This window comes from Rutidosis leptorrhynchoides, chromosome 2 (genome assembly GCF_046630445.1).
Source record: "Rutidosis leptorrhynchoides isolate AG116_Rl617_1_P2 chromosome 2, CSIRO_AGI_Rlap_v1, whole genome shotgun sequence".
NCBI lineage: Eukaryota > Viridiplantae > Streptophyta > Magnoliopsida > Asterales > Asteraceae > Rutidosis > Rutidosis leptorrhynchoides.
Window position 1 is genome coordinate 693,049,649 of NC_092334.1, and position 18,740 is coordinate 693,068,388.

At 30.7% G+C, this 18,740-nt stretch overlaps 1 protein-coding gene and 1 long non-coding RNA gene across 3 annotated transcripts; both read right to left on the reverse strand.

The window, feature by feature from the left end:
* Window positions 1-1,786: 1,786 nt before the first annotated feature.
* On the reverse strand, window positions 1,787-5,835 carry LOC139894073 (uncharacterized). Of its 2 annotated transcripts, XR_011774795.1 has the most exons (7): window positions 5,678-5,835; window positions 4,473-4,888; window positions 3,531-4,309; window positions 2,827-2,948; window positions 2,465-2,557; window positions 2,248-2,289; window positions 1,787-2,033 (listed from the first exon to the last, which is right to left on the reverse strand). It is a non-coding gene; the product is annotated as an uncharacterized lncRNA (long non-coding RNA). The 2 variants fall into 2 exon arrangements; XR_011774794.1 differs by having other exon boundaries at window positions 2,827-4,309.
* A 1,196-nt stretch (window positions 5,836-7,031) lies between these two features.
* On the reverse strand, window positions 7,032-9,638 carry LOC139894074 (mitochondrial pyruvate carrier 1-like). The gene is made up of 5 exons (XM_071877272.1): window positions 9,547-9,638; window positions 8,426-8,543; window positions 7,983-8,037; window positions 7,770-7,905; window positions 7,032-7,512 (listed from the first exon to the last, which is right to left on the reverse strand). Exons 2-5 carry the CDS (start codon window positions 8,516-8,518, stop codon window positions 7,473-7,475), a joined length of 324 nt encoding a protein of 107 aa, XP_071733373.1. The 5' UTR covers window positions 8,519-8,543; window positions 9,547-9,638; the 3' UTR covers window positions 7,032-7,472.
* Between the last annotated feature and the right edge of the window lie 9,102 nt (window positions 9,639-18,740).

Genomic DNA, 18,740 nt, shown 5'->3' on the forward strand with positions numbered 1-18,740 from the left:
TTTTTTTTTTTTTTTTTTTTTTTTTTTTTTTTACTGTCACAAAGGTTTTAAATTATCAGGTAAACAATTCGTATGCTATTTAATCGAGTTTTAAATTACTGTTAATAATTTGTGATAATCAGGTTACTGTTAATATTAAGTGTTTCACTATTTTGGTTTTAAATTAATTGTTACAGCCTACTGCTGTTCCGTCTGCAGCAACGACAGCTGCTGCTGTTACGAGGTCCCATTACAACACTACTACTTTTGTTTGTGGTAATGATGCCTTAAATTTCTTGCTTATTTGTTTATTAAGTTGCTCTTGTTTTATTATTTTTTTTGATGTGTTGCATTCGTAATTTGACTTCTTTAACTTTGTTTCAAGAACAGCGTTCGCGGCAGCCACACCTTCTGTTGAGAATGTGTTTGCTGTTAGTAGACAGCGCGTCACATATCGTTCGGTCATGGTAAACAATGCCCCGTCCAGTGACATTATTGGAGACGACTTTTGGGTTGGTATGGGTACTGTATCTTCAAGGCAAATTTACTTATCAATGAATAGAGTAAATTAAAGGCTTCTGTGTTTTTTTTTTTATAATGGAGACATGGAAAATTTATAAAGAAACTTGTAATTACTTGTTTGTAAGCAATTAGTGAGTTGAGAGTTTTACTTGTTTGTATTTTGTAAAAGATTGATTTGGTTAATGACAATATTTGCTTCATCTATTGAGAGCAATTTTGTTTGTTCTCGTTTAATTTGGCTAATCTGATCTACAATTGTGTATTACAAGTTTCTTTATAAATTTTCCAATGTCTATTTGTAATTACACACATAATGCTTGTCTTGCTTTACCGGTGTCTCTATAGGTATGCAGCTGTATTACTCATCATCAGGTTGGATTTACCCGGAAACAATTTCTGTCCAACACTTTCGGAGTTTATTTAAATAATGACACGTCAAATTTAGCTACACTAATAACCTAAATTCTGGATTTAAACGTTTCTATAATATTATTTATAATGTTAAATTGCAGTTAGTTTGGAGAGGACTAGGGCTTGATAGAGGAGTTCCCGTTGGAGATTGTGGGAAACTAGACCAAGTTTGAAAATCAATGTTTAATTTCCAGTACTATGTTAAACTTTCACTTTTATTCTCTATGCATATATGGTTTGTTTTTGATTTTTCGCTTACTACATTGAATATTGAATATAAGAAAACTAACATTAGTACTTAAATTGAATACATTGATTATAAACATTACTTCTGAATAAACCATCACAAAACCCCGCGAATTCGCGGGTAATTAACTAGTTATTATTATTATTATTATTATTATTATTATTATTATTATTATTATTATTATTATTATTATTATTATTATTATTATTACTACTACTAGCTTATAACCCGCGACTTCGCGGGATTTTACATAAAACTTTTGTAAATGATTTAATTGATGTAACGAAACTTGTCAAGCCTACTAACATTGATTTGTAATTAAAATGATTAGTTTACAATATCATGTAATTCATGTATTTTAGTAATTTAATATTAATATTAACAAAATTTATTAGTATGAAGTTTTATGTAATTCTTTGTATTTTAATAATTTGATATAATGTTTAAAGTTAAGTTATATAGATTCTTTTTAAGACTGTGATCATGTGATTAGTTTATAATGATTTAGTTTGTACTATTAATAATTGTAAATGTTCTTGATCTGGTAAAAATCATTAAGTAAATGAAGTAAGTTGACGGTCTCACGACTGAAAAAAAGAACATCTAATTACAAACAAAGTTACATTTAAAACTCATCTATCATTCAAATAGTTTCTTTAGAAGACAACTGAAATCATTTGCATCACAACAAAAATCAACTATCTCCACTCAGTTAAACTAACCAGTGTTAGAAAGAGTTTGATACAAAAGCAAATGTACTCTGAAACATATAAAATAAAAACATCAACTTTTTAGGGTAAAATTAGAGCTGGTTTTTTGATAACACATTGGGTAAGGGTCACAAAGGGTAATCTTGGTAGGAGGGTCTGTATACCTGAAACACGATCAACTAATATCCATCAACAACTTAATAACCAAATCATAAATTCCAAAACATACTTTGGCTATTAGATGGAATACATACTAAAGAGATCACCTCAACTTAAAAATGTCCTTTAAACATAATACATTGTATAAAATGGTTATTAATAGCATCCCATACATCTAAAAATAATAATCTTTTAAGGCCAAGAATAGCAACTTCTTACCATGTCATCATCTTTAATATACAATTGCAGTTTGTCAACAACCTACACATTACCGAGTTAATCTATCATAAATTGAACAAAGAAACTACTAATAAAGCGACTAACATAAGTAAGAACCCGCTTACAAAGGTAACAATTGTAAAATATGAAGCATTTCAAGTAACAAATAATTTAGAACCATATAGATTTGCAGGTTAATGGGTTATTATTTTGTCACCTTCTCCACCTTTTCCAATTTGGTAAAATGGCGACCAAATGAAGTATACCGCATTCCATGGTAAAATGGTTCAACGTACACTCCGAGCTTTTCCTATTGACACAATATGAAGAAAAAAACTGCATGTAGCTTCATTTTTTACAAACACTACCTTATTAGACACAAAATTTAGCCTTTTGAAATGAGAAGTGTTTAGGGCATTATGTAAATTTAAATAATAATCGGATGCCCTTTGACCTGTTTCCATTTCCTTTTAACCTATTAAAAAGTTAAAGATACGAAATCCATTGACTTAATACAAAATATGTCAAATTGGCACACCTAGTACGATCCAATTTATTCGAAGCGAATTTAAAAAATACTTCGACGGAACCTTCAACCCTGGCAATATAATGGATTTGTCCACTCTTGATCAATGTGCATGTGTAGATGGTACTTCTTTATATCCTCAAGTGAAATAGACAATACTTTGCATAAGGCTTGCCTACAGATGGGTTTACATTATTAGTGTTACTATAAGTCTATATTTAAAAGAGAAAATTACATGTAAAGGTTCATACTCTAAGGTAACTTAATGTTGTACCAATAGTATTGTCAAGTTTATGACAAAAACAGAACCAAGATCCCTACTTATTATCATAATAAACAAAAGGCACGTAGGGAACACGAAACAAGTTATAGCAAGACCAAGACAAGTTCAAAGTGTTAGACATAAAAAAATCAATAATAATCTAACTTTCATAACGATGGAATCAAGCAAGTGTTATGCCTAAAAATCCGTTTTCGACCCATTTGACCCGCTTTCATTTTAGATTTTTAACCCATTTTACCCATTAAAAATAAAACGTAATCTTAACTTTCATTGGGTCAAAATTGCAACCTCCACTCATTATGAACTCCCCTTCAAAAATTGTACCATAGTCATCATTACAAAACTGATTGGTATTCATATGTATTCACAAGGCTCCCTTAATTTACTTACTGCCAGATATACTTGGTTTGAAGTATGAAGGATAACCTGTACAAATAAGCGAAATAGATTCAAGCAGAAATTTGGAGTTATTACCGAACCATTATACTTTCACGAGCAGCTTTAGCTTACGTTTTCCATATACATGGTCCCGCATAGCAACATTTATATGTTCAAGAGAAAAAACCTTAGCCTCATCCCTAGCTGTCATCTAACACATAACTCTGACATTGCAGCATTAATAAGTCATGTATGGTTGCATTGCAGCAAACAATTGTCGCGTATACACATAACTCGTTCTAGAATATTCATGGTGCTGATTGAAATAAATCAAATGAAGATAACCGAAACAAATCAAATGTACAACAACCTGTACTTAAGACCAATTTCAAAATTTGTAGTCCCATTGTTTCCTGCTCCGTAGATATTAAAACATTGATTGCATTCTTAATAGTAGCAAATAAAGGCTTTTGTTATACTGTACAATAATGTCACAGGAATGATATGACAATGCGTTATAGTGTACTTATTTGATAAATGCAATAAAGAACTTATCAGCGGGTCTGAATCGTATTACAGTTTCAACCGGGTCAAAGGAGGTGAAACTGTTGAATCCAATCACAGATTACTTCTAATACATATAACTCCTAAACCACATTATGATTACTTCTAATGCATATAACTCCTAAACCACATTATTCACTGACTTAGACTAACATAAATTCATAGTTTTTTATAACTACAAGTAATGTATTAATAATTTATTGAAAGGTTGCAACACACCTATAAGTGGGGGTGCATTAACCCAACCCTGTTATGGCCCGTTATTCAACCTGACCAACTGGCCCATCTTGCCACCTTTAGCCATGGTGCATCTGAAACAATGCAACCATAATAATCAGTTCGTGTGATCATTCGAATAAACAACTTTAACAACCAATTGACAATGTGATAACCAAGTGAGCCATCGATTTAGGATCCAAACAAATAAAATTAGTCAGCTACATTATGTGATGCCAGTAAAGATAAAACATATACCTTTTGGATACCATTGACCGACCAAGCTCTTTTTGATAAAAGTCAGTGCTTTCGTATTAGCCTAGGTGAAAATATTCTTCCGTTCATTTCAGTTATGGTACATACTTGCTCAATCTCTCCTCCAAAATTCAATAAACCATAACATTTTGTGTATCTTGTGAGCCTATCAGTTACCACCTTAAAACCCTCAAAAGAATAATGAGCCCTAAATGTCTCTTTTAATATATAATCCATAACATCAACCTCTATATTCACGCACAAATATTGTGCAATCAGGCATACCGTCTTGTTAAATGATATACAACACTGAAATACTTGAATGAAATTTGGGGTTGATCTTAACTTACCATAAATAGGCTTGAAGCTTACTATCTTTGCTTCCCCTTCACCTTTACACCATTTCATATCTAGAACACCTAAACAAAAAGTTCAAAGAATTTAAGTTGCACACATTGTCTTCAAAAATCTAAGTTGAAAGCATAAATAAAAATGTAGATAGTTATCAACAACTATTGTAAATCAAAAGCACGATACCTACATCATAATCAGAAACCATACTACAAACATCTTTATTTCGATAAAGTACCGGATGTCGATCTTAAACCCATAATCCATTCGAAAAACTAAAAGCTAGTTCAACTTTGTTATAAGCTCAAAACAAAAAAAAAAACAAAAAAAAAAAAAAAAAAAAAAACCTTAATTCTGGACTCATATTTCGTTAGATTCTTAACACTCTGTTTTGGGTTAGTCTTACACATTAAGATATTTGAGCAAAAATATGTAATTGAACAATCAAGAAACCCCAATACCAAATATTTGAGCAAAAATAATTAGATAAAAATTATAATAGTCAAATTAAATCGATATCGTTATATGAATCAATCGTATGAGACCTTATTTCAATTTAAGATAAAATGTAAAGACGACAAAATTGACATAACTGATGTCGATGTTGTAAACTACGAACAACACTAAAGAACCCTAAAAGGATCAAAACACGACAATTATACATTACCAGTAATCATGTTCTACTAATTAATCGAAATCGATCGCAAAATTAGTTTGCAATTACAAACTAATAAAATCGTTTATATAAAAATTCGTTGAACAGCGTCGATTGATGAACATTCAGAATTAATAAACAAAAGTGTTGATAACATTAAACAATTGAACAAATCGTGAAGAAGGATAAAGATTCAACTAACCTTTTGATTTTGCGAACCCTAATTGCATCTGCTTGATTGCTTTGGTACGTAACAATTTTTGCGAACCCTAATTGCATCTTTTGAATACACAAAGATGTGGCTAGGTTCAAAGGTATCTCTGAAGCCATCGCCTCCCGCTTCTCTAGTGAAATTGAAAAAGTGTTGCCTTTTTTTTTAAGTTTAACCTAAACCCCATATTTTCATTAGGCACGGTTGTTTAGAGGGTAGTTTAGTCAACAAACAAATGAAATGAAGAAGAGAGACAAATGTTGAGTGATTAAGTTAATCCATGGCCAATATTGAAAGTTGAGATTTGATCTAATAGTACTTTTTATTCCATTAAAATTTTTTGAATGTTGATTAGCTAAAATCAACTTTGTTATTATATATAATATAGAATATAGATATAGATTATTATTATTATTATTATTATTATTATTATTATTATTATATTATTATTGTTGTTGTTGTTAAATATAGAGTAATTATTATATTCTAATTGTTATTTCCATGTATATTAATACTCACCAACATTTTGGTCGTTTTGACCATTTGAACTCACAACCATAAATGTAGTTTTTGCTAGGGAAGGGAAAGGTCAAGTGCCTCAAACTTGAGGGGTGATAGTTGTTAACTTTCAAGGTTTAAAAGTAAAAATAAGCAAGAGATTAGGGGGCAAAATAGAAGTTTCAATTTTAATATAATAAACGTTAAATAAATCTCACCCAAATTTTTAACGGAATTTATCTTTTTTTCGCAACGAGTTAAATTTATACGTTATCAATGTTCAACTCGAAATAATTATACGAACAAAACGCAACTAACTATGTTCGAAACGGAGTTTTTTCAAAAAAAAAAAAAATGGATTACTTATTGTATACATATATATCGGATTTTTTACCCGCCCCAAGTTAAATTTATTTGGCATTACCATTCAACTCGAAATAACTTTAAAAAAGCGCAAATAACTATATTCGAAACAAACATATTTTTAATTTTTTTGGATTGATCATATATATATATATCAAGTAATGACTAAAACAAGTGGTAAGTTAAAGAGTTTGTAAAGGAAAAAAATCAGAGTTCGAGTCCTTTTGCCCCATTTCTTTCCTGAATTTTTCCCCTAAGTTTTCGCTCAATATTAATTTCATAAAAGACGTTAAAATATTTCACTGCAATATGCAAACCATTAATATATTAAATACCAAACAATGTATATTCAAATACACCGCAGCAACGCGCGGCAAATTTTTTTCTAGTTAATAACAAATATCAATTTCACGATATCGCTCACTAGTAGTCAATAAAAAATAGTATTGGAATAAAACAAAATTTATGAGAACTGAAAATCCATCCTAACCTTCCAGTTCATGGCACAATTGTACTTAAATAGAATTACATTACACATACATAAGAAAAGTAACAAAAAGTACGTTACATAATACTCGTATTATAATATCGTACAACAGAAGCTTCAGTAGATTGATCATGATAATTCCATTGCCGAGTTTCAAAGACCAGGGTAAACAGAGAATACGTCATTTTTTATTAAATAAGATAAGATACCAAAGAACAAGATGCAGAAGTGACGTAAAATGCAGTAACAACAAGGATTAAATCATCAGACCTGAATCACCATCAATGGGGATCGAGATGGCAAATGTAGTTGCCATAGTATCTTAGTTTTAAACCAAAAATTACATTTCGCTTCAAATGAAGAAGAAGCAAGAAACAATAGAACCAAAATTAACACACACAGAGTCCAGAAAGGATATTATAGATAATAAATTTGGTTTTAAGTAGATGGAGCTTTGTCTTCCTTCTGTTGTAAGTACCTTTTCAAACAGAAAGTAAAAAAAAAAGTTAGTGAAAGTGCATACGTAGGGCGAGTAGAAATTGTACAATTTTGTACTAGTCGAACTAGAAATTAGAAAATAATTTAACTGTAACCAAACTGATCTAAAGTGGGTTCAGGACATGTTTAGTTCCAAAGATGGATGGGTCGAACAGGTTGCATAAGATGTTCAGGTCAAGGTTTATAATTGCAAACTCTGATACAAGTATAACCGGCATTGCATGAAAAGATGCTTACCCTTGACTCTTTGCCCATCGTGAAAACTGATACATCTGAACTGTTTCATTTGAGGCATGACATGCTAGAAGTAGATAATTACGAGGCTTCACCATCCATGCAAACCTCATGAATAATCCAGAATAGACGCACATCGCTGTACCAATAAGTTAACGGGTAAAATTACAATCTTAACCTTTATAACCACATTCATATAAATGAAGGATAACCAACCTGCTGTCATGTTGCCAGATATCATCTCCGGTGGTTTTTGCATGTCCACCAGCCCCTGCCAATTTATTCCAACTAAAGACTTCAGTAAAAGTCAGTTGTTGCTAGTGGTGGCAATTTTGACCCGTTCAATTTTGACCCATTTATTTATGAATAATCGAAATGAAAAAGCATTTAGAAAACAGGTTGAACATTGCCCCCAAGATGTATTTTGACCCATTTATTTATGAATAATCGAAATGAAAAAGCATTTAGAAAAACAGGTTGAACATTGCCCCAAGATGTATTTTGACCCATTTAATTATCTGGTTTTTCTTACTTTTTTTGCAACCTCATTCAACCTGACTCGTTTTCGGACCGGAACTATTACCAGTCTCAACCTGTTACCCAACCCACGCATGTTGCCACCTCTTGAAGACTATCAATAATCTAGTAAAAAGACATACCGCAACAACAAATCCCCAGTTGGCTACAGGACCCCAAAAATGAGTAGTTTTAGGGCCAACAGGACTGTTCAGAAATGCTCGAAAGGAAGCCATTATTATATTGTTGTTGATAACGCTTCTGTTATTGTACATGTAAAACAAGTTATTAAACTGCACAGACTCTTCTCAAGTGATGAGACTATATATGTATGTATGTATGTATACATATATATATATATATATATATATATATATATATATATATATATATATATATATATATCAAAAAGAAAATGAATATGATTGTGCAGTTTGTGCCTGTATTGACTTTAAGGGGCCTATTAGGAGCCCAATAGGTCAACAACTAAGCCAACATTGGTCAAGGGTAAATGGCACAAACAATAACCCAGTTAACTAAATTTCTCATTTCCGGCACGCTTTATTTGCTTGATTAATTTACAGCATTGAAGTAATTCTGTCACCAAAAAGTGATTTATTTACCTTTGAAATTCGAAGCATCGCATAACGCAAAAACGAAAAAAGCTTTACGGAAGACAAGAGACATTAGTGCTACTAGCCTACTACTGTGATATTCAAGCCATCGTATGACTAAATGCATAAGGTAATTGTCACAAAACATGTATGTTGGGCTGCAAACAACACGAGCTTCAGCTTCAATATACTAGAGCTCGATTAGACAGTAAAGCTAAAATTCAATTCACTAAACATGTCTTTTTGACGCACACTCGAGTTAGCCTCAAGAAAAATGCAAACATCAACTGAAAAGCTCGAAAAACATATGAAAACTATGCTAAATTAGTTCAAAAATATCAACTGAATGGCACTCGAATCACTCAATTAAAAAAAATCGAACTTGTTTGCAAGTTGCAACCCTAATCTTAACAAGAAATTAAGTACAACATATCACCAAATACAAAGGCCTTAATAAACCCTATGAATCAAAATATCCCGGGATCAATCATACATACATGTTTATACATAAAAGTTAGGGGGGTTGATAATAGTTTGCCCTAATTTTATAAAACAACTGAAAATTGAGTACAAGTGAAAAGGGGGAATCGAATAGAATGATAAAGAGCGATGGATAGAAGATGACATGAGAACTGAAAAGACCTGCTTACCGTTGGTTAGTTAGTTGGTCGCCGGTGAGTAGATTGCAGAGAGGTTCTGGTCGAAGAGAGTACCTACTTTTGATTCTGAGTGGGTGGGCTACTTGAAATATTTTTTTATTAATATGTTAATAAATATAAATATTAATATAAATAATATATAATATATTAATATATATAATAAATATAATACGGAAACTGTTATGATAAAGACATAAAGTGAATGACAAACTATGTTCATGATCACGAGTGTATTATTATTTTACCTAACTGCACAGTAAAATTTATAGTATAAATATAGGATCGAATGTAGTGAATTTTTGCACCATTCACTTCAATATGATTTATTACTCTCTCCTTTCTCTTTAATATCAGTAGTCCATAACCAAGAGTCAGATCACTAAAGGTAGTTATAAACTTTTAAATTATAACACGTTATCAGCACGATTATCTCAACATTTATACTAAATATGGTTGGCCCTGCCACCTAACTAATATATGGTCGGTTATACCACCTAAATGATATATGGTCGACACTGTCGCCTAATTTACATTTATGTTATCTAACATTTATTTATGTATGCTAACATTTACAGTTATGTTCACTAACATTTATATTTATGTTATATGGTCGGTTATACCGCCTGAATTATATTTCTGTAATCTAACTCTTATTAACTTTACTAACATTTATATTTATGTTATCTAACATTTATGATTACTTATGCAATTAATCATTATTTATTTCATACATACTAATGTTTATTTTTATTTGAGCCTTCGGGGTCACACACATATACACCGAGACGTCAAATAAAATATATATATGATGTATATATATTACTCAAGTAACAAAATAGTAAATCGAAATTAATTCATTTACTATTCATATGAATAGTAAATGAAACGAAATTAATTAATTTACTATTCACATGAAAGTGACATGATAGAAATTATTAATTATAAGTTACATAACATACCCCTAAAGTATTTGAAAAATACGACTTTTTAAATACATAAGATTTTCAAAATCAACAACTTGATAAATTGATCTCATATATATACTCCGTATCTTTTTTGAAAGATTTTGTCTTTTGTTTTTTTTTTCTTTACGTATGATATAAAAAAAAAATCTTGTCCTTTATATTACTCATACGCGTTTTGATATAGTGACTTTATTCGTTAACGTCAACTAACGACGTTACAACGGTCATATATACATAACGATTGTTAACGTCAACTGACGACGTTACAACAACTATATTTTTTCAAATATAAATTAAACATCCCCGTTTTCACATTTTCACAAATCAATCTTCATTTTATCAAATTACTACTCTCAATTTTTTTTTTAAAAAGATGATTAACTCAAGGATGATTTTTCCTACTGTATTGGTCATAATAGCTATCATCCTTGTTGCTTGTACACCACTAGATGAACCTATATTTTATCCTTCCCTTATGGTTTTATTATTTGTAATCATATCATTATTCCTTTGTTTGCTACTTATGAATCTAAACTAATTCTAATTTCATGTTGTTATTTGTCTATGAAAAAAATTGATTATGATTATGATTTATGTTGTTCATCTTTTTGAAAATAGAAAATGTCAAACTTATCAAAGCTTGAGTTTGATGCCTTAGACGTATCGGGAACAAACTACACATCATGGGTTATGGACGTAGAAATAAATCTTGGATCATTGGGTATTCTAGAAACTTTAAAAGAAAACAATACTTGTTCCGATCAAGATAAATTAAAATCAATTGCTTTTATTCGCAAACATATTGATACCACCTTAAAACATATGTTTCTCACTATCAAAGATCCACATGTTTTATGGAAAAGTATCAAGAGTAGATTCGATAATCAAAAGGAAATATTACTCCCAGCTGCGAGGGAAGAATGGAGAAATCTAAGGTTCCAAGATTTCAAAAAGGTAAGTGAATACAGCTCGGCCGTGTTCAAGATCCGTTCAAAGCTTCAATTCTGTGGTCAAGAAATAAGTGATGCTGATATGATGGAGAAAACTTTCTCCACAATGCATTCTGCAAACATAACTGTGTAAGAAAATTTAAGATTGCAGAATTATAAAACTTTTTCCAAACTTCAAACTTATCTCTTAGTTGCAGAAGTTAATAAATAATTACTGATGAAAAATCAAGAATCTCGTCCTACCGGTGCGCTAGCATTTCCTGAAGCTAATGCTATTAACAATAATAATAATAAAAGAAGAAATGCACATGGACGAGGGCGTGGACAAGGTCGTAGCCATATTGGCCAAAACCATCATCATGGAAATTACCATAACAATAATAAAAATCATAACTATGTTCGAAATCACCCTTATGGTAATGGTCGTGGTGGTGGTCGTGGTCGTGGTGGTCGTGGTCGTGGACAAAGAAATAATAATCCACAAAATTATAAAATTCAAACACCATACAATCCCACAAATCACAATGTTGAAGAAGGCTCTTCAAAGAATGTTGAAGATTCTTGTTACCGATGTGGTAAAATTAGCCACTGGTCTAAAAACTGCCGAACAAATCAACATTCTGTTAATCGGTATCAAGAATCCCTAAAGGGAAAAGGAAAAGAAGCAAATCTTGTGGATGACCTTGATACAAAAATCACTGAGCCAACTTGTGACTACTTTAATGAATAAATTTCTAATATCTATATATATAGATATCCTATTATATGTTCTCGTTAAATAAATGGTTGTAGATTTTCAATCTACACCATATCTAGTTTACTACATATTTCCTTATTATGTACTATTGTTTGTAACATGTTTTGAATGTAATATATTGATGAATTATGTACTCATTATTTGTTTCTCATATTTTTTTTTGAAGTTCACGATGTATACTGCTGGAGTAAGAAATCAGTCAAATGGTGGAGATATTTGTATTGCAGACAGTGGTGCTACTCACACCATACTCAAATCTAAAAAATATTTCACAGACTTGAAAGCAACGGAAGGAACTATACATACTATATCAGGTCCTGTGGACTTAATAAAAGGAATGGGAAAGGCAAAATTCATGTTACCAAATGGTACGAATTTTATGATAAATAATGCCTTATTTTCTCCCATGTCAAAGAGAAATTTGTTAAGTTTCTCTGACATATACCAAAATGGATATGATTATCAGTCAGTGACAACAGAAAATGAAAAATATTTAAGTATCACTGATAAGAATCGTGTAATTGAAAAACTACCAAGACTTCATTCTGGTTTACATTATACACATATAAATGTACCTGAAGTAAATGTGGTAGTTAAAGAAAAATCATGTGATCCTGTAATGATCAGTTTGTGGCATGAGAGATTAGGCCACCCAGGATCAACAATGATGAAAAGAATAATACAAAATACACATGGACATCCATTGGCGGATCAAAGGATCCCTCATGATGCACTTATCCCATGTACATCATGCTCACTTGGAAAGTTGATAATAAGACCATCACCTCTTAAGGTTGAAAAAGAATCACCAATGTTTCTTGAAAGAATTCAAGGTGATATATGTGGACCATTTCATCCACCATGTGGACCATTTAGATATTTTATGGTTCTAATAGACGCATCTAGTAGATGGTCTCATGTTTGTCTATTATCAAGTCGAAATATGGCATTTGCAAAATTTCTTGCTCAAATTATTAAATTGAGAGCACATTTCCCTGATTATACTATTAAAAGGGTGAGACTAGATAATGCCGGTGAGTTTACGTCTCAAGCATTTAATAATTTTTGCATGTCTATTGGGATTATAGTTGAACATCCCTTTGCCCATGTGCATACACAAAATGGTTTAGCTGAATCATTAATTAAACGATTGCAGCTAATAGCTAGACCATTGATAATGCGAACAAAACTCCCAATATCTGTATGGGGCCATGCAATTTTGCATGCTGCATCATTGATTCGCATTAGACCAAGCGCAAGTCATACATATTCTCCCTTGCAACTTGCTTTTGGCCATCAGCCAAATATTTCCCACCTTAGAACATTTGGTTGTGCGGTTTATGTCCCTATCGCACCACCACAACGTACTAAAATGGGTCCTCAAAGAAGGATGGGAATATATGTTGGATACGAAACATCTTCAATAATAATATATATTGAACCCATGACGGGTAATGTATTTACAGCACGTTTTGCTGATTGTCACTTTAATGAAGCATTATTCCCTAGATTAGGGGGAGAAATAAAAAATAAAGAAAATGATGTTTCATGGTGTGAACCTCAATTAATGTATCTTGATCCTCGCACAAAAGAATGCGAGACCGAAGTTAAAAAAATAATGCATATGCAAGAACTTGCGAATAAATTGCCCGATGCATTTACAGATACAAAAAGGGTGACTAAATCATATATACCAGCAGCAAATGCTCCAGCTCGAATTGAAATTCCAAAAACTGGCAATAATGTCATTCTTGAGTCTTTGCCACGCCAGAAACGTGGGAGACCAATTGGTTCCAAAGACAAAAATCCTCGAAAAAGAAAATCAGCTGATAATGAGGTAAAAGAAAGTGTTCAAGAAAAACTACAAATCAATACTCCTTCTGCAGAGGAGATTGATGATGTCAATACGGAATTTTCAATCAATTATGCACATTCAAAAATATTATGGAACCGAAATGAAATGAAAAATCTTGATGAGATATTTTCATATAATGTTGCATATGACATCATGAATGATGATGATGATCCAGAACCAAAATCTGTCATGGAATGTCAAAATAGACATGATTGGGATCATTGGAAAGAAGCAATACGAGCTGAATTTGAATCGCTAAATAAAAGAAAAGTTTTCGGATTTATCATTCTCACACCTAAAGATGTGAAATCTGTGGGATATAGATGGGTTTTTGTGCGAAAAAGAAATGAGAAAAATGAAGTTACAAGGTATAAAGCTAGACTTGTAGCTCAAGGTTTTTAACGAGGCAGTACTAAGTTGCTCTTTAATAATTTGTCATCCAAGGGGGAGTGTTATGATAAAGACATAAAGTGGATGACAAACTATGTTCATGATCACGAGTGTATTATTATTTTACCTAACTGCACAGTAAAATTTATAGTATAAATATAGGATCGAATGTAGTGAGTTTTTGCACCATTCACTTCAATATGATTTATTACTCTCTCCTTTCTCTTTAATATCAGTAGTTCATAACCAAGAGTCAGATCACTAAAGGTAGTTATAAACTTTTAAATTATAACAGAAACAATATATGATATGTATAATATAATATAAATTATATATATAATATAATAATAATAATAATAATATTATAAATTATAACTTATTATTTAAATTATTAAACACACACACACACACACACACACACATACACACACACACACACACACACACATATATATATATATATATATATATATATATATATATATATATATATATATATATATATATATATATATATATATATATTATATGGTGAGGATCCATGGAGAACTCATGGTAGTAGAGAACTCATGGAACTCGTGCAGATTCACTAAATCTGCGTGCAGATTCACATATTTTTTTTTTTTGCAGATTTTTTTTTCTGTTCAATTTTTTTTTTTTGCAGATTCAGTCAATCTGCGTGCAGATTCACGATTTTTCCCAGTTTTTTTTTTTTTTACAGATCGACTTTTTTCAGTTTTTTTATGCAGATTGAGTCAATCTGCGTGCAGATTGAGTCAATCTGCGTTTTTTTTTTTGCAGTTTTTTTTTTTTTTTGGCAGATCGACTTTTTTCTGTGCAGATTTGACTTTTTTGTGTGCAGATTGAGTCGTTTTTTTGCAGTTTTTTTTTTTTTTTTGCAGATTCACTTTTTTTTCTGTGCAGATTCGCTGTTTTTTTTTGCAGTTTTTTTTTTCCCAGATTGTATTTTTTTTTCATAGATTGAAGCTCAATCTCCACATAGATTGAAGTTCAATCTATGAGTTCTATGAGTTCTCTACATACTCTACTACTCTAGTTTTCTATGGATCCTTTCACTATATATATATATATATATATATATATATATATATATATATATATATATATATATATATATATATAAAATTTTGATTAGGTATAGCCAACGTATACCATGGTGTATTTAACAAACGTCTATAAATATTAAAATTTGTAATTAATATATACATAAAAATATTAGATTGAAATTATAAAAATAAAATACAAATACTACGGAGTAATATATAAGAGAACTTCAAATTTATTAAATAAACCTTATTGTATGCAACATACATTAAATAGATCCCTTATAATTATTGTTTGATACTACGTATATTATAGATTTTGAAGTTCGTCCGAGAAGTAAGGATTAAATTGTCATATCTAATGAGGTACAACTTTAAAAGTGTTATATTCGTTTCAATTTAGAAACTTTTATTGGAACACTTTCAATTGAGCTCATGTTACACCCGTCTTCACCTCGCCAATCATACACGCTGATGGCACAAAGCTATCATCACCTTGCCAATCTAAAGCTTCTTATGATTTGTGTGAATATATATATAGCACAGTTCAAGATGAAGAACTGTGAGTCTTTCTTTTATTGTTGAAAAATGGAAAGATTGAAGGTTTGGTGAAAAAATAATTGGAAAAAACTGCGGTAAAAGAGATGAAGAGGAAAGATAGAAATGAATTTTTTCGTTTAGATATAATTATATTAACATATATAAATTAATAAAGAAGAAGAATGTAGTGACCCGAACTTTTCCATGTTTATATATATTAAATGAAATTGGTATATTTATATGATTAAATATTTTCAACATGTTAAGCAATCAAACTTGTTAAGACTTGATGATTTGAAATGTGCTTCATATAGACAATTGACCACCCAAGTTGACCGGCGATTCACGAAAGTTAAAAATTTGTAAAAACTACATGATGGTATATATATGGATATATATATGGTTAACATGATATTATGATAAGTAAGTATCTCACTAAGTATATTAAAAATGAGTGACATACATAAAAAATGAGTTTATTAAATTAAGAAACTCGAAACGATATATATAACGATTATCGTTATAACAACGTCTTACTAAAAACATATGAATCATATTAAGATATTGATACACTGTGTTTAACATGATAAAATGATAAATAAGTATATCATTAAGTGTGTTAACAATGAACTACATATGTAAAACAAGACTACTAACTTAAGAATTTCGAAACGAGACATATATGTAACGATTATCGTTGTAACAACATTTAACTATATATATATATCATACTAAGATATATTAATATATCATAATATCATGATAATGTAATAATTTAACATCTCTTTAGATATAATAAACAATGGGTTAACAACATTTAACAAGATCGTTAACCTAAAGGTTTCAAAACAACATTTACATGTAACGACTAACGATGACTTAACGACTCAGTTAAAATGTATATACATGTAGTGTTTTAATATGTATTCATACACTTTTGTAAGACTTCAAGACACTTATCAAAATACTTCTACTTAACAAAAATGCTTACAATTACATCCTCGTTCAGTTTCATCAACAATTCTACTCGTATGCACCCGTATTCGTACTCGTACAATACACAGCTTTTAGATGTATGTACTATTGGTATATACACTCCAATGATCAGCTCTTAGCAGCCCATGTGAGTCACCTAACACATGTGGGAACCATCATTTGACAACTAGCATGAAATATCTCATAAAATTACAAAAATATTAGTAATCATTCATGACTTATTTACATGTAAACAAAATTACACATCCTTTATATCTAATCCATATACCAACGATCAAAAACACCTAAAAATACTTTCATTCTTCAATTTTTTCATCTAAGTGATCTCTCTCATGTTCTATCTTCAAGTTCTAAGTGTTCTTCATAAATTCTACAAGTTCTAGTTTCATAAAATCAAGAATACTTCCAAGTTTACTAGCTCACTTCCAATCTTGTAAAGTGATCATCCAACCTCAAGAAATCCTTGTTGTTTACAGTAAGATATTATTCTAAATCAAGGTAATACTCATATACAAACTTTGATTCAATTCCTATAACTATAACTATCTTAATTCGAGTGATAATCTTACTTGAAATTGTTTTCGTGTCATGATTCTGCTTCAAGAACTTTCAAGCCATCCAAGATCCTTTGAAGATAGATCATTTCTTGTCACTTCCAGTAGGTTTACCTACTAAACTTTAGGTAGTAATGATGTTCATAACATCATTCGATTCATATATATAAAACTACCTTATTCGAAGGTTTAAACTTGAAATCACTAGAATATAGTTTAGTTAATTCTAAACTTGTTCGCAAACAAAAGTTAATCCTTCTAACTTGACTTTTAAAATCAACTAAAAACATGTTCTATATCTATATTATATGCTAACTTAATGATTTAAAACCGGGAAACACGAAAAACACCGTAAAACCGGATATACGCCGTCGTAGTAACACCGCGGGCTGTTTTGGGTCAGTTAATTAAAAACTATGATAAACTTTGATTTAAAAGTTGTTCTTCTGGGAAAATAATTTTTCGTATGAACATGAAACTATATCCAAAAATCATGGTTAAACTCAAAGTAGAAGTATGTTTTCCAAAATGGTCATCTAGATGTCGTTCTTTGGACTGAAATGACTACCTTTACAAAAATGACTTGTAACCTGTATTTCTGACTATAAACTTATACTTTTTCTGTTTAGATTCATAAACTTAAGTTCAATATGAAACCATAGCAACTTGAAACACTTAAAACGGATTTAAAACGAAGAAGTTATGGGTAAAAAAAGATTGGATAATTTTTCTTGTTGTAGCTACGAGAAAATTGGTAACAAATCTATATTAATCATATCCTAGCTAACTTATATTGTATTACATGTATTCTAATATATTATGTAATCTTGGGATACCATGGACACGTATGCAAATGTTTTGACATATCATATCGACCCATGTATATATATTATTTGGAACAACCATAGACACTCTATATGCAGTAATGTTGGAGTTAGCTATACAGGGTTGAGGTTGATTCCAAAAATATATATACTCTGAGTTGTGATCTAGCCTGAGACGTGTATACACTGGGTCTTGGATTGATCCAAGATAATATATATCGATTTATTTATGTACATCTAATTATGGACAACTAGTTGTAGGTTACTAACGAGGACAGCTGACTTAATAA